The following is a 13,662-nucleotide window of genomic DNA, read 5'->3' as shown; positions in this document are numbered from 1 at the left end:
AAGGATGCTAGGAAGCAATGTTGGAACTAGGTCCTTCAAAAGATTTGTATATTATTATATTCTTAATATAAATAGTATTCTATTAGTTCTGCAGTTCTTTTCTGGTATAGTAAAGGTTTTACTTAAACTTATCCCTTAGCATCTTCTAAAGGCCAGATCTCCAACATCATCTACAAATAACTGAAGTTAGCAGGGCAATATTAACACCAACCAATCACCTAGTCCTGGCTGATAATACCAACTTCTCAAAACATCATTTTCATTCTGTAATTATCATCTAAAGAAGTGGTCCTATCTTCTTAAGAAAGAAATATTTGGAAGACTGTAAAGTGTATATATTCTTAGGAGGTAAAGCTGTCCAAGTTTCTGATGACATGTGGGTAGATGTAAGCTTTATTAGGAAACGGATTTACATTCTTCAGTAACTTTATACATCCATTCCACAAACCATCTGCATGTATTAGGCTGCTAAGAGTAGTATGTTTTAGAAAATGGTAGTTAGGGCACAAGAAAAAAATTCCACTAATTTCAATCCTGGCTTTGAAAATTGTTTCTGAAAACCTTAATGCATGACCCTATAACCTGCAATTGTCAGAAATTTGGTATTGGATAAAATCTAAAAATAAAAAAAAATAATCAAACCAAGGACTTAAAATCAACCAAATTCACTAAATTACTGCTGCTTTTGAAAATACATCTTTTAAGGGCAGACTGCACATAATGAAGGATTCTTGCAAGCAGGGTTTTTTCAGCAGTCACATGTACATGTGCATGATGGTATCTGTTACTTACAAACATATGACAGAGCTTGACCTTGCAAGGCCTATTCTGTGTCCAGTTTTGAGAAGCACCTATGTACCAACACTATCTTGTTGAAAAAGCTGTATGCCATATGTAAAGTGTGCACATATGAAATAGGCCTTGTGGTTCTAAAATTACTCTCTGCCTTTTGACATCTCCTTTCTGATCTGCCAACAGCATCAGTGCCTAAATCTTAAAAGTGTGTGTAGTTTGAAACCAGCATATAAATGTAATTTAACCTAAAACCTGAAAAAAATATCACAGGCATACCAAATACAAGGGCTACCTACCTTGCATGTCATTACTGCTTCATCAGAAATATACTTAATATCAAATACTGTATTTTAGAAAAGTATACGGTATAAGCAGCATAAATTCTTAACAAATTGCATATTCAGATTTTTCAAGTATAACTTCAGAAAGTAATGAGCAATCCAAATGCACTCAGTAACAAAGGAGTTTTCTATTGTCTATGAACAATTATTTAGAATATCAGTCGTATTTCTCAAGCTCAAGCTCACTTATCTCAAATTAGACACCTGTTTATAATATTAGAGGCAGGTAAGGCATTTTGCTTTCCAAATGCTGAGCACCTCTTAACCTTTGATTTTTTAAAAATTCAGTTACATAAATGTGGATTAGTAGCAGTGCTGAAGTTTGAAATAATGCATAAGTGCATCTACACTTTGAAAGGCTCTGTTTTCAAAGAAGTAACTAGATGCTGTTAGGAGTACACTAAGATTGTTATTTTAGTAGAATACGAATGTAAGACAAGCTCTACACAAATTTCTAGCTCTGATAAGGAAATAAACATTACTACATTAGTTGTAGTTGACCAAGTTATAAAAATAATACCCCCATTAATTCACTTCGCATTTTCTTAGAGGTTATTTCCTTCAAAGAGTGATTCTAGTGCTCATTAAATTACAAGTGTCAATGTTGAATATTTACAATATATTTATCCACAAAGTTGGAAAATATAAAACACCTGCTACGACCCCTCAATTAAAATCAGCACATTCTTCAGTACAAAGTAAATGTAGCAGTTATGTCAGAATTGTTTCCATGCGAGTTTAAGAGTTTATGTGCTAGTGACAAACTGTAACACTTACCCTAAAACTGCTAGTACCTGATAATTTATATTTCCAGGTGAGTTCAAGAAAATTTTATAGAAATGTATCACAGAATCAAAGGACGGTTTGGCTTGGAAGGGACCTTTAAAGGTCATCTAGTCCAATGCTCCTGCAATGAGCAAGGACATCTTCAACTAGATCAGGTTGCTCAGAGCCCCGACCAGCCTGATCTTGAATGTTTCCAGGGATGGGGCATCTACCACATCTCTGAGCAACCTATTCCAGTATTTCACCACCCCTGTTGTAAAAAATTTATTCCTTATATCTAGTATGAATCTATCCTCTTTTAGTTTAAAACCATGACCCCTAGTCCTATTGCAACAGGCCCTGCTAAAAAGTTTCTCCCCATCTTTCTTGTGTGTTTCACGGCTAATAAAACTAGCTATTGTATATTTGCATGTAGACCTGAGTATATGTAAACAGTTTTTGTTACCTGTTTCAGAGCTTTTGTTGTAACCTCTAGTACATCTTTGTGCTATGCCAGAGTTTCATACAGTTGTTGGAATTTTTAAGTTTATTTTGTTAGCAGACATCAATGATCTCCCATCAATTCTCAGGACTCTTTCAAGAAAACTTTGTATTCAGAGACACACATAAACATATACTTGTTTTCTTTCAAGTCAAATTAAGAAGGCTATTAACTGAAAACTTTGAAATAGGCAATGCAGTACCCTTCCCTTTTAAATTCTTCAGTTCTAGCTCATTTGTCCTAAGGCACAGAATGCCAAATATATCCACAACAGTGATGAGGAGGTAAGGGGGGGCTCTGCACCACAAGCTTTACTTTTATATGCCTAGGAATTTTTACACAGCAAACAAAACCTTTATTTTAAGTTGTCATTGCTATATCAAATCCAGCAGGAAGAAGACTGTCATTTACTAAGCTTCCTTTTTCTCACATGCCACATTACTGATAACTTGCAACTATATGATTGCTTAAAATTTGACTCCAAAACACAATTTTCTGCAACATACCATCATCTTCCATTCATTCTAAAAAAACTTCAGTATTGCCTTCATGTCAGTCAACCTGCAAGTATAGAATCATAATCATTTAGGTTGGAAAAGACCTTCGAGATCATCGAGTCCAACCATCAACCGTGCCGACTAAACCATGTCCTGAAGTGCCTTGTCTATGCACGTTTTTAATACCCCCAGGGATAGTGACTCAATCACTTCCCTGGAAAGTCTGTTCCAAATGTCTGACAACCCTCTCAGTAAAGAAATTTTTCCTAATAGCTAACCTAAATCTCTCTTGCCTCAACTTGAGGCCATTTCCTCTCGTCCTATCTCCAGCCACGTGACAGAAGAGACCAACACCCACCTCACTACAACCCCCCTTCAGGGAGTTGTAGAGAGCGATAAGGTCTCCCCTCGGCCTCCTCTTCTCCAGACTAAACAGCCCCAGTTCCCTCAGCTGCTCCTCATAAGACTTATGCTCCAGGCCCCTCACCAACTTCGTTGCCCTTCTCTAAACACGTTCCAGCAACTCAATGTCTTTCTTGTAGTGAGTGGCCCAAAACTGAACACAGCACTCGAGGTGTGTTCGGCCTCACCAGTGCTGAGTACAGGGGAACAACCACCTCCCTGCAGCTGCTGGCCACACTATTTCTGATACAGGCTAGGATGCCGCTGGCCTTCTTGGCCACCTGGGCACACTGCTGGCTCATATTCAGCCAGCTGTCAACCAGCACCCCCAGGTCTTTCTCTGCCAGGCAGCCTTCCAGCCACTCTTCCCCAAGCCTGCAGCGTTTCATGGGGTTGTTGTGACCGAAGTGCAGGACCCGGCACTTGGCCTTGTTGAACCTCATACAATTGGCTTCAGCCCATCGATCCAGCCTGTCCAGATCCCTCTGTAGAGCCTTCCTACCCTCGAGCAGATCAACCCTCCCACCCAACCTGGCATCATCTGCAAACTTACTGAGGGTGCACTCAATCCCCTCATCCAAATCATTGATAAGTAACTAAGTGGGCTGCAGCTCAAAGCTGAGCTGGGCAAACTTGCTATGAGGTTACTAACACGGAGAATATGAGAACAGGTTGTAATTAACAGTCACACATAGCACTGAAGATTGACTTGAGCAATTAAGCAAACAGCTATAAATATGAGCATTGAGAATATACAACACATTATATAAGGGTTTGTAAACCTCCTTCTCCTGAGCCCAAATTATTCACTGTTTCCAGAGAAACTGATGAAATGCAGCTTGCCACAGCACCAAAAATTTTGCATAATAATGGTTTTCATGAGTTCCTTTGGTTTCCTTTTTTTTTTTCCCATAAAAATTCACTGTAAGCATATTCTTTAAAACTAACAAGCTTATGCCTGGTTTTTTTTATATAATTTTGTTTAATCAGAAGCTCTAGCTCATTCTTTTTTCCCTTGCACTAAACTAGCAAATAATTAGAGTCATTATTTGCTCCCTTACTTCTTATAAGCACTATCTACAGTAGAAGTGTTCAGAAATTGGTCTAATGAGACAAAGATTGGCACATTTGGGAGAAGGGGTTAGGAAAAAACCTAAGTAAGTGGAAAATGTTCATAATCTGTGTGATTGGTATAGGCAATAATATGCAAGGTACCTCAAATTAATGCTGCAGTCCCTGTTCTTCCTATGACATCATCCCAGACCATATCCAAAACCTCAGCACATCCATTTCAACAGGGTAGTCTGTCTAAACTTACTATTGGGCATCAATTATACGATTTAGGCAATCAGTCAATTTACAGGGCCACCTGATTTACATAGTGCTCATGTATAATCACGACACTGAAAGGCAAATATATATATATATATAAAAAATATTCATAGTAAAAATTCTGAGGTTACCACACATGAGCTTTCAGTGTGGGAGCAGAGTATTTTCAACAGGAACATGCACCGCAATGCTATCACTAAAAAAAGATCTGGTGTAAATGGGAAAAATAAGTTCATGTCTGAAATATCACATGGTATTTGGGTATTTGTAGAATAACTGAGATCAACTGAGATCCTAAGATACACAGACCAAAAAGTCTCAGCGATTGAAAACCTGCTTCTTCCACAACTGTGTGTTGTATGTATTATTTACAGTGGGATATATTAAGAAAAAGTGCGGGGAAAAAAGAACTAAACTGCCAATGGCTGGAGTTGCATGCCATGAGAAAAGACTGAAGAATGGACTAAGTGCTGCTATACCCCACTCACACCAAAGTAATCAACCATGGGTTTGCTGTGACACCTTTATGGCCCAAACACATTCACAACATATTTAGTCTTTTAAAGAGCAGAGTTTAACAAAGAAAATAATGAAATCATATTCTCAAAAATACACTTAAATGAGAAGACAGTTATTCCACAGAGATTCAGTTGAACTTGCTTGGTGACTAATAAACAAACAGCTCATGTATATGCATGTAAATGTCCAATACGTAATATTCATAGGCCATGTATCGGTATTTTCAAGTAAATTTTAAATAAAAGCCTTAAAAATTTGCTTGAGTAAAAGCGATTACTATTTCTGTTTTATTTGACATTGAGAACTAAAAGAATATTCTTCATATGGTAATAATGCAAGGATTGGCCATGAATCTGTATACTTGTTAATCCTCTAACAATCTGTGCAGTTGAGGTTTACAGGTTGAAATAAATATTTAGAAGCCACTCTAAAGCCCAAGCTGCACAAAAGTACCATAAAAACATGCTTTGTTTCATTAGTATCTTCTCCTTGTAGAGCAAAGCCAAAAATATACATCACACAATATTATCCACATACACTCTGAGAAGCCAAAAAAAGAAAATTAGATTGTTGTTGGAAGACATAACAATAAACGCCTCTGAAACTTAAGGTGTTACCTAAACTAGTATCAATAACATACACCCTTTCCTGAACAGCCTGCAAGCTTTTATATTCAGGTTCATACCCAGATGCCCATATGAATCAAACTTGCAATCTTGAATTCAAAGATTCTTGACATTTTAAACAACACTTCAATGTGAAAGTAAAATTCAAGGTTCAAATACATGGGGAAAAAAAAAAAGTTCAAGGCAGCAGACAAGATATCAGCTGGAGTACTCTCTACCCAGTCTATTTGCAGGAAGCACATCACTCTAATACCTGTGTATATGTAGCACATCATTTCACCCAGTTCTTCAAATAAAGGTGTGCAGCAGCGGTGATTACTTTCACATACACATACACCCAAAAAAGGGAGATTTACAAAAAAAACATGCACAAACCTTCTATCTCCCCCTGCTGAATCCAATGATTAATAAAATGTATGGATTCTCACATGTTGCGTATACTTGTTTGGCTCCTGATAAAACAAAAATTGCTTCAAATTAACTATAGGGATCTGGATTAGCAGGGAATCCCCTGACATATCCCACTTCATCCCAGTCCTTATCCTCTGCATGGCACAATAGAGAATGTCTCATGAGAACTGCAAGCTGTGTAGAGGCTCAGGTACAGCATAATTATGGATTCTATTCACACAGGAATCACAGCTGTCTTTTAAGATGTGCCATGTAAAATATACCATTATTGACCTGATATCCCCTTTTATAACACAAGTCCAAAAGAATCTTGAATTTGTGACTGGTTTTGCTTTAGTTAGAAGATACATTTTTGTGACATCACCTGCATTACTTCTTGTCACCCAAACTAGAACCTATACTGATCATTAAATTCTTTCTTCCCAGAATATTCCTTAACACCAGTGACTGAAATGCAAGTTATCCTCAACTGACACAGCACAGTGAAGTGACAGAAAATGTCTAAGTGGTATTTTAGAAATAGTGGCAAAACATACTATTTACCTCTTTATTGTAAGTCCTTGCTGCAACATTATCCATGAATTACAGAGTTTTACTGTTCTTTCCAATACGATTACTTTGACACCAAAATAAAGAAAGGAATTTCTATCACTGAAAGTTTGTTGCAGGTGGGACCAGCCCCCCGCCGCCAGCAGTGAAATATTGAGAATGTAAGAAAACCTGAGAAATGGAACTTAGTACTGAATAGCTGTATCTTTGCCTTTTTATGTGAAAATCCTTCACACATTACTGTCTATAAAGGGCATATTCTACAGGGCAATGATCAAAATGCTACAGAAGCATTTCTATTCTGATATAGAAAACTTTAGAACAGTTCTGCAATACCCTGAGGAAAGAAAGGGTTAAAAAAAATTATTCTTGCAATAAATTCAGGCAAAATGATAGTTTTCATTGTGTTGGAGAAGCACTTTGGGGTCGTGAGTATGGAATGTAGAAAAAAGCAGTAGTTTGAACATTCAAAAATGGAGAACAACAAAAAAAGGCAACGTTTATACTAATGTGAACATTGTCACACCTCTTAAATCAAACACTCGGTCAATGAACAATTGGATTAGTGAAGCTTTCCTGCATTCGAAACTGTTCAGAAAACTAATAAATTAAAAGCTCTGTACTATCAACAATAGAAGTAAGCAACTTTAAAAGAATTTTATCCTTTTCTCTCAGGATAATTATAGAAAGAGCCATGCTAACTCTATGTGCTCTACATCTGGATGCTCATAGGACACCTATTTATTTAAGAAACCACTCTGGAATCTTCGATCACTTGTATATGGGTTTACAGAAGTCACTTCTTACTGATGTTTCCTTAGCCTTCTAAATTTATGCCCTTAAATCTCCCCCCATATCACTTACTTCAGAATTAAGTACTTTTTAAAAAAAAAAATAAGTTGCACCAAAGTTGGAATTATAAATGCTTAGGGAGGGTACATAGTACTGTGGCCCACCAGCATAGGTAGCACCAGGTGCTTCGTACTGTCTGAGCAAGAGATTCAGCTTCATAGGAAGACATCACTGTATCAGCTCTTGTCCCATGATGAGCTGCCTCGAGTAGCGGTCATGCATTCCAGCAGCTGAAGAAGTCATGAGGTGAAGCCAAAAAGGGAAAATGTAGCCACAAGGCAGGCCTTCTCCAAAGTTCTCCTGAGGTGGAGGCCACCCACGTCTAACTTGACTGGAAACACTGAACAGCTACGCTGGCACTTACCCCATTCTGAGGCACCCAAATCACTGAGCAAGAACATCCAAAGACAATGGCTGGCTGGCTTTCTTCTGCTTTCATTTAATGTTTCAACGTAGTGTAACAATTTGTAGGAAGAGACAGAGGGCAAAAATAGAGCTGCCACACGTTAAGAGCTCAAAAAGGTCTAATGAGCTAGTCATGATGTATTCAAATGTTATTTTTAAGCAAAGAATCATGTTTTAAAGTAAGTCTGTTAAATTGGCAACTTCGCTTTCAACAGATCTGCTGGCTCTGAGCATCCAGCTCTGCTGGCATGATGGTTATGCTCCAAGCAAGGTGTATTAAATAAATATCTGGACATAAAAGCTGATATATGTTACAAAAAAAAAGTTCCAGAACATAAATATATTAATATCCTAAATCTTTCTATTCTGACAAATTTATGATTGTTTTTTCCTATCAGCTGAAGGAAGAACACAGAAGAAAGAAGCTACTACTGCTTCTTGCTTATATGTTAATATTAGCAGAGAAATTTAAATTGTTCTCCTGAAATGAGAAACCACACCTCCATGGTATGGTTAGAAGGTCTGCCTTTTTCTTCTTCTTCTTGAATAGATATGCTGTCTTCTGCTCATATCACAATTGCTTGTTCACAAAAACAAGACATCAGGGAGGAGGTCAAACAGATGATCCTCCTCTTTCCAAAGGATAATACTTATTAAAGGACTGTTAGTTTTTTCCATGTCAACTTCATAACCACAAAAATTGCCAAGTTAAGAATGAAAGTCAAAGGACATTGGAAAAATAAAAGCTGCATTTGCCCAGCAAAATTTTATCACCAACGATGGCAAAAATACTCAGCTTAATTCCTAGATACTGACAAAGTTAGCAGGAAAACACTACAACGGGAGAAAGAAGAGTTGTAATGTATAAACTAGGCACTTAAACCCAAGAAAGTTAATATTCTCTCATCGCTGTTTCCTATCAGAGCAGTCCTAAGCTAGTGAAACAGGTTCACTCAACAGGCCTGTTCTCCATATAGTCCAACTGAAATGAAAGGGACTTTCCCAGAAGTAGTATCACCATGAGAAAAAACACACGATTATTTACTAGGTTTGGGGGCTTTTTGTTTGTTTATTTTTTAACCCAGTAATTCCAGAACTCTACTTGGTCTCTGCTTTTGAACAGTTCCCATCATGAATGCTGAATCCCATTACTTAAAAAAAAAAAAAAAAAAATAAAAATAAAAAAAAAGAGAGAGAGAGAGAAAGATTTCTTCTGATCTTTGGCATTGTTCAAATTCTGAACCCAAAGCTGAACTGAATTCTTTTTGGTACTTATTGGCTGCCAGAAGCAATTCCAGGAATCTGAAAATTATTACTTGGCAATGTTTAGTATTGTTATTTTACATTTACCCAAAATACAGTTGTATTTTTCAGAAGTCCTATGTAACTACTATATTACATTTCAAAATGTACCACTTATAACAAGTTCATCTGTTCTGCAAAATGTATCAGCTAACACAGCCCTGACATGAGAATTTCAGCGTGAGAAAGTATAGACAGTGGGGGAATAAGATGCATTGCATTTAAATCTCACAGGGAGTAAGCACTATGTACCTGACTCAACAGCCAGAGAAACAGCTGAAAACAGTCCCATGCAAAAACCAGCTCCTGCAACAGCACTGTGCCATTTATACATTTTAAAATGTAATCTGGTTGATTATCTCAAATTTTCATTCCAATTTATTTTATGGAATCTGAGATTTTTGAATGCTTCAGACCCTTTCTGGGTATAGTGCAGCATGCTTTAGCTCACCACTACAAAAGCAGTGGAGGTGCAAGGATCAATAGTCACTTACCAGGGTGTAAAAACATAAGTAAAAAGGAAAGGAATACAGGAAACAGGAAATAGTTTACAGTCAGCACAGGTTTCTTTTAATAGCAGTGTCCTTGCTTCCTGTTTTAACTAGATGGGTCACATTTTCTACTGTCAAAATAGGCATGACTTCACTAAACTTGTGGAACTAATCCATTTTACCCTAGCAGGAAATATGTCCCTAGACTCTTGATTTCTGATGCTGTGAGAACAAAATAAGGCCTTATGTGATCAAGTAATTAAAACCAAGCCACCTTAAAATGTTCAGTAAATACAGGAAATCTGCTTATGCTGACAAGATTTTACCTTGCTTGCAAAACTGACCTTTATTTATCCACTTTCAGAGATGTCTAAAGAAGAATTGTATTGTTTTACTTGTAAAATTTGCTGACAGAATTATATGTTGGCTTGCAGGCATGCTTATTATTTGACTCCAGTTTCAGTGCCTACTTTTACACATTTTTCATAATAGAAGTATTTTAATCATCCAGTGTCTTTGTTGGATCAATATTCTTTGAGAGTCACTGTTACACAGAAGGCACTCGGTATGCTGCAATGTCTCAAAGGAATATGAACAGTTATAAGTAACTTTGGATGACTTTCAAAGACATAGACAGATACTATCAAGCTTAACGTGCTAGGTACTGACATTCTTCTTCACCCTTAATAAAGCGTATATTCTGTGTCTTTATCAGTTCTTACTAACACATTCATACCACCTTTATAGGAGCATTAAAATTCAGGATATTGAATGTATTGTACTGTAATGCAAATACTGTTGGATGTCTGCTGTGTCCTCTTCACTTTCAAAGATCTTCACTATCAGTTTTATGATTAAATTAATGGTACTGTTGGTGTTAGATCTAACATTAGAACTGCTGCTCTAAGAAACAACTCTCAAAACCACACACTTTTGCTTCAGATCTCAAAAAGAACATACAGTACTATTAAAATCAACTGGATAATATATTTAACCAAAATAGTATGACATGCTTGTCACAGCACATAGGCATAATGTACTCAGCATCGTAAGATTCTACAAAAATATTGCTCTTCAGCCTATACACCTAGCTGCATATTGTACATACAGTAACTGCTTTTCAGAACACCATCAGGTGGCGAGTACAATGGGTACATTTTACTTTTAAGGAAATGAGCTGAAAGCAAAGAGAGTAACTGAGTCTCATGGTACATGTTAATACCAGGATACTAATAGCAATAGAGGTGAGTGGGTTACCAAGCATGCCAGTACCATTAGATCATGTGATTAGATATCATGTTGCATACAACTTTTTTTAAATGGAAGAAGAACGTAGGAAACTGAAGCTCTGAAGAACGCTTGCCTTTAACTCGAAATACAAATTAATTCATTGCTATTTGCTTTAAACAAATGTTATGTACCTATGGACCCATCCAGACACATCTAAATAAATATCATATAACTTAACCTATGAGATAATCTGTGTACTTCTAAAATATTTTAACTTTGATTTGTAAATCCAAAAATTTCACTGTACTAAAACTCTTTATAGGCTGCAGCGTCAAGTATTCTATTCCCAGAACCTTACAAAGATTATTATCCACAATACTGTCAGTCTAACTAGTTATTATACTGATCACATTACTAGTCATACACCACTGAGATGTTTCTCCAGTCTAAATGACTGATTAGCAACAGTAACTTCCTGATGTTCCTATTAAGCTTCACCATTCTTCTTTTATTCATACACAAATCTTTAAGAATATTATCTTTACTCCACATGGTTTGAATTAGTTAAAATCTCCTATCAGATATCATCACCTAGTTTCATGGCTAGTTAAAACATGGGAAGAGCATGGAGATGACTTCAAAAAAATTCAGCTCATGCTTTAAGTAAAAGTATGTACCTTGCCTTCTGAAAAAAATATTCATCTAGAAAATCTAGTATCTAAATTTTTCTGCAGTCCTGTTAAATGAATCACATTTGATCTCTGAAAGAGTACAAAAGCATGCCATAGGCTAAATGTGGTTTAAAAATGTGGTATCTATTTTTGGATTCCTTCTGCAATAAGGATGTTAATTTGAAACACTAGTGGTACAAGCAAAACAAATAAGGAAAATGAAAGAGTAGTGTGTTGTTTCAGTTGCCACTTGCTAGTATACCTTTCAATAAAATACAACTTCCATGTGTGTGTCCCGTTTTGATTTATGTACTGAAAACCTACAATTTCTTCTCCATATCCTTTTGATATTTTTTTGCCACTATCTTTCGTCAAGAGGAGAAAAGAAAAAGCAAGTAACTCACAATGACAACTATTACTATATTGTTTTCTGCCACTGCCCTTCTGTTTTCTGCCCTTTCACCCTTCTCAAACCAAACCAATTGAAACTGCTGCTTCAAAAGCAGAAGGGCCTATCTCTTGCCCGACCTTCTCTATATCCATATAATGCCAGGCTGTCAGATAAGGCTAGCTATTCCTCTTTATTTCCTGTTGATACATGAAGCCCAAAGGTATTCTACTGTGTGTGTTTGAAGAATGAACAAAAAGTGAAGCATATCAACATTTCTGTCCAAACTGCAGGGATACATTTTTAGAGCAATGTGAAGGCATTTAGATGTGTGACTTCCAATTACCTTAATGGCAGCCATCTGGTTCAACATCAATATATCACACTGAAATTTTACCCCCTGCTGCACATAAGTAAGGAAGTAATTTACAGTTGGCAATCTTTATTGACTAAGGGCTAAGAAAATATTTTTGAAAGAGAGAACATTTTGCATTTATTCTACCAAAGCCTCCACAAGAATATTTATTTTGTCTGGAATAAAAACAATGAACAGCAAAAATAAGTAGCACAAACCTCTCTTCTTTGGCCCCTTGTTTTATTTTCACTGTAAAAATAATCTTCTTGTCAACAACATGGGCATGTATTTAAATTTGAGGAATCACACAGTGAAGGATACTGTTGCAGATTAATTACAGATAATGCCTGAAATCTATATCACAGATTAAAACACTTATCCCCACTTTTCTCCAAGAAACATAGCAGGCTGTATCTTCAACAGCAGATGACAACTCACCTTATTACAAAGTCATGGCTATCAATCTCTTTTCCACATCCGCTGTCCAGAAGGATGCCAGAATTCCCAACAACTGCACAGGTTTTAAATCGGCGATTCTTCATTGGGGAAACTTCAGGGAGAAGACTGTGCAAATCCTGAGAAATGTTAAGGGTGCGACGTCTGTCCAGTACATAATGGATTACATCTCCTGGCTTGAAGCTGCTTTTGACCACTGAGACATCTCTTTCAGCATCCAAGAATCGAAGAATGTTCTTTCTGGGTTGACAAAAAAACATACAGATAAAACCGAACACTCGCTGCTCACATGGAGTTTATCTGATAGTAATACAAATTATACAGAGCATACAACATAAAGCAGAGGGTAGATAACGTCAGACAGACGAAGGTCATTTCCCATGCTCTGGGATGGAGTTAGAGCAAAGCCTTTAGGACAGAGTTCAAACTTTGGTTACAATGTAACATGCAAATACTACAGTGACTTAATGACTTCCTACAGACAAAGGCACTGAGAGACCAAGGGAAGATAACTTTGGAAATTAGAAGGCATGCTGGTTTTGACTATTTTACAAAACTTTGGTTTAATCACATATTTGAAAAAAGACCAGAGCAGGTTTTTTTCATAGAAGCACAGTTAAATATATGCGGTATTTATGATTTAGGAAAGAAATGCTTCACTATGATCTCATCTCTCACAAATCAGCTTGGTTCAGGAATGGCTGTGTTTTCTTACATATTCTTGTTTCACCGTAAGAATAACATATTCACTTTAGCATAAACTTGCTCCTAAT

The 13,662-nt window shown here is 36.7% G+C and overlaps 1 protein-coding gene across 1 annotated transcript in view; it reads right to left on the bottom strand.

Annotated features, from left to right (window-relative positions):
* The window catches only part of ST8SIA4 (ST8 alpha-N-acetyl-neuraminide alpha-2,8-sialyltransferase 4), a 60,728-nt gene that overhangs the window by 32,746 nt on the left and 14,320 nt on the right, over positions 1-13,662 (bottom strand). Inside the window, exon 3 of the mRNA XM_049796373.1 lies at positions 12,872-13,129. Coding sequence (XP_049652330.1) covers positions 12,872-13,129 — 258 coding nt within the window. The remainder of the gene's footprint in view (positions 1-12,871; positions 13,130-13,662) is intronic.

Source organism: Accipiter gentilis, chromosome Z (assembly GCF_929443795.1).
Source record: "Accipiter gentilis chromosome Z, bAccGen1.1, whole genome shotgun sequence".
NCBI classification, from domain to species: domain Eukaryota; kingdom Metazoa; phylum Chordata; class Aves; order Accipitriformes; family Accipitridae; genus Astur; species Astur gentilis.
This window is presented reverse-complemented; position numbering and strand designations above follow the sequence as displayed.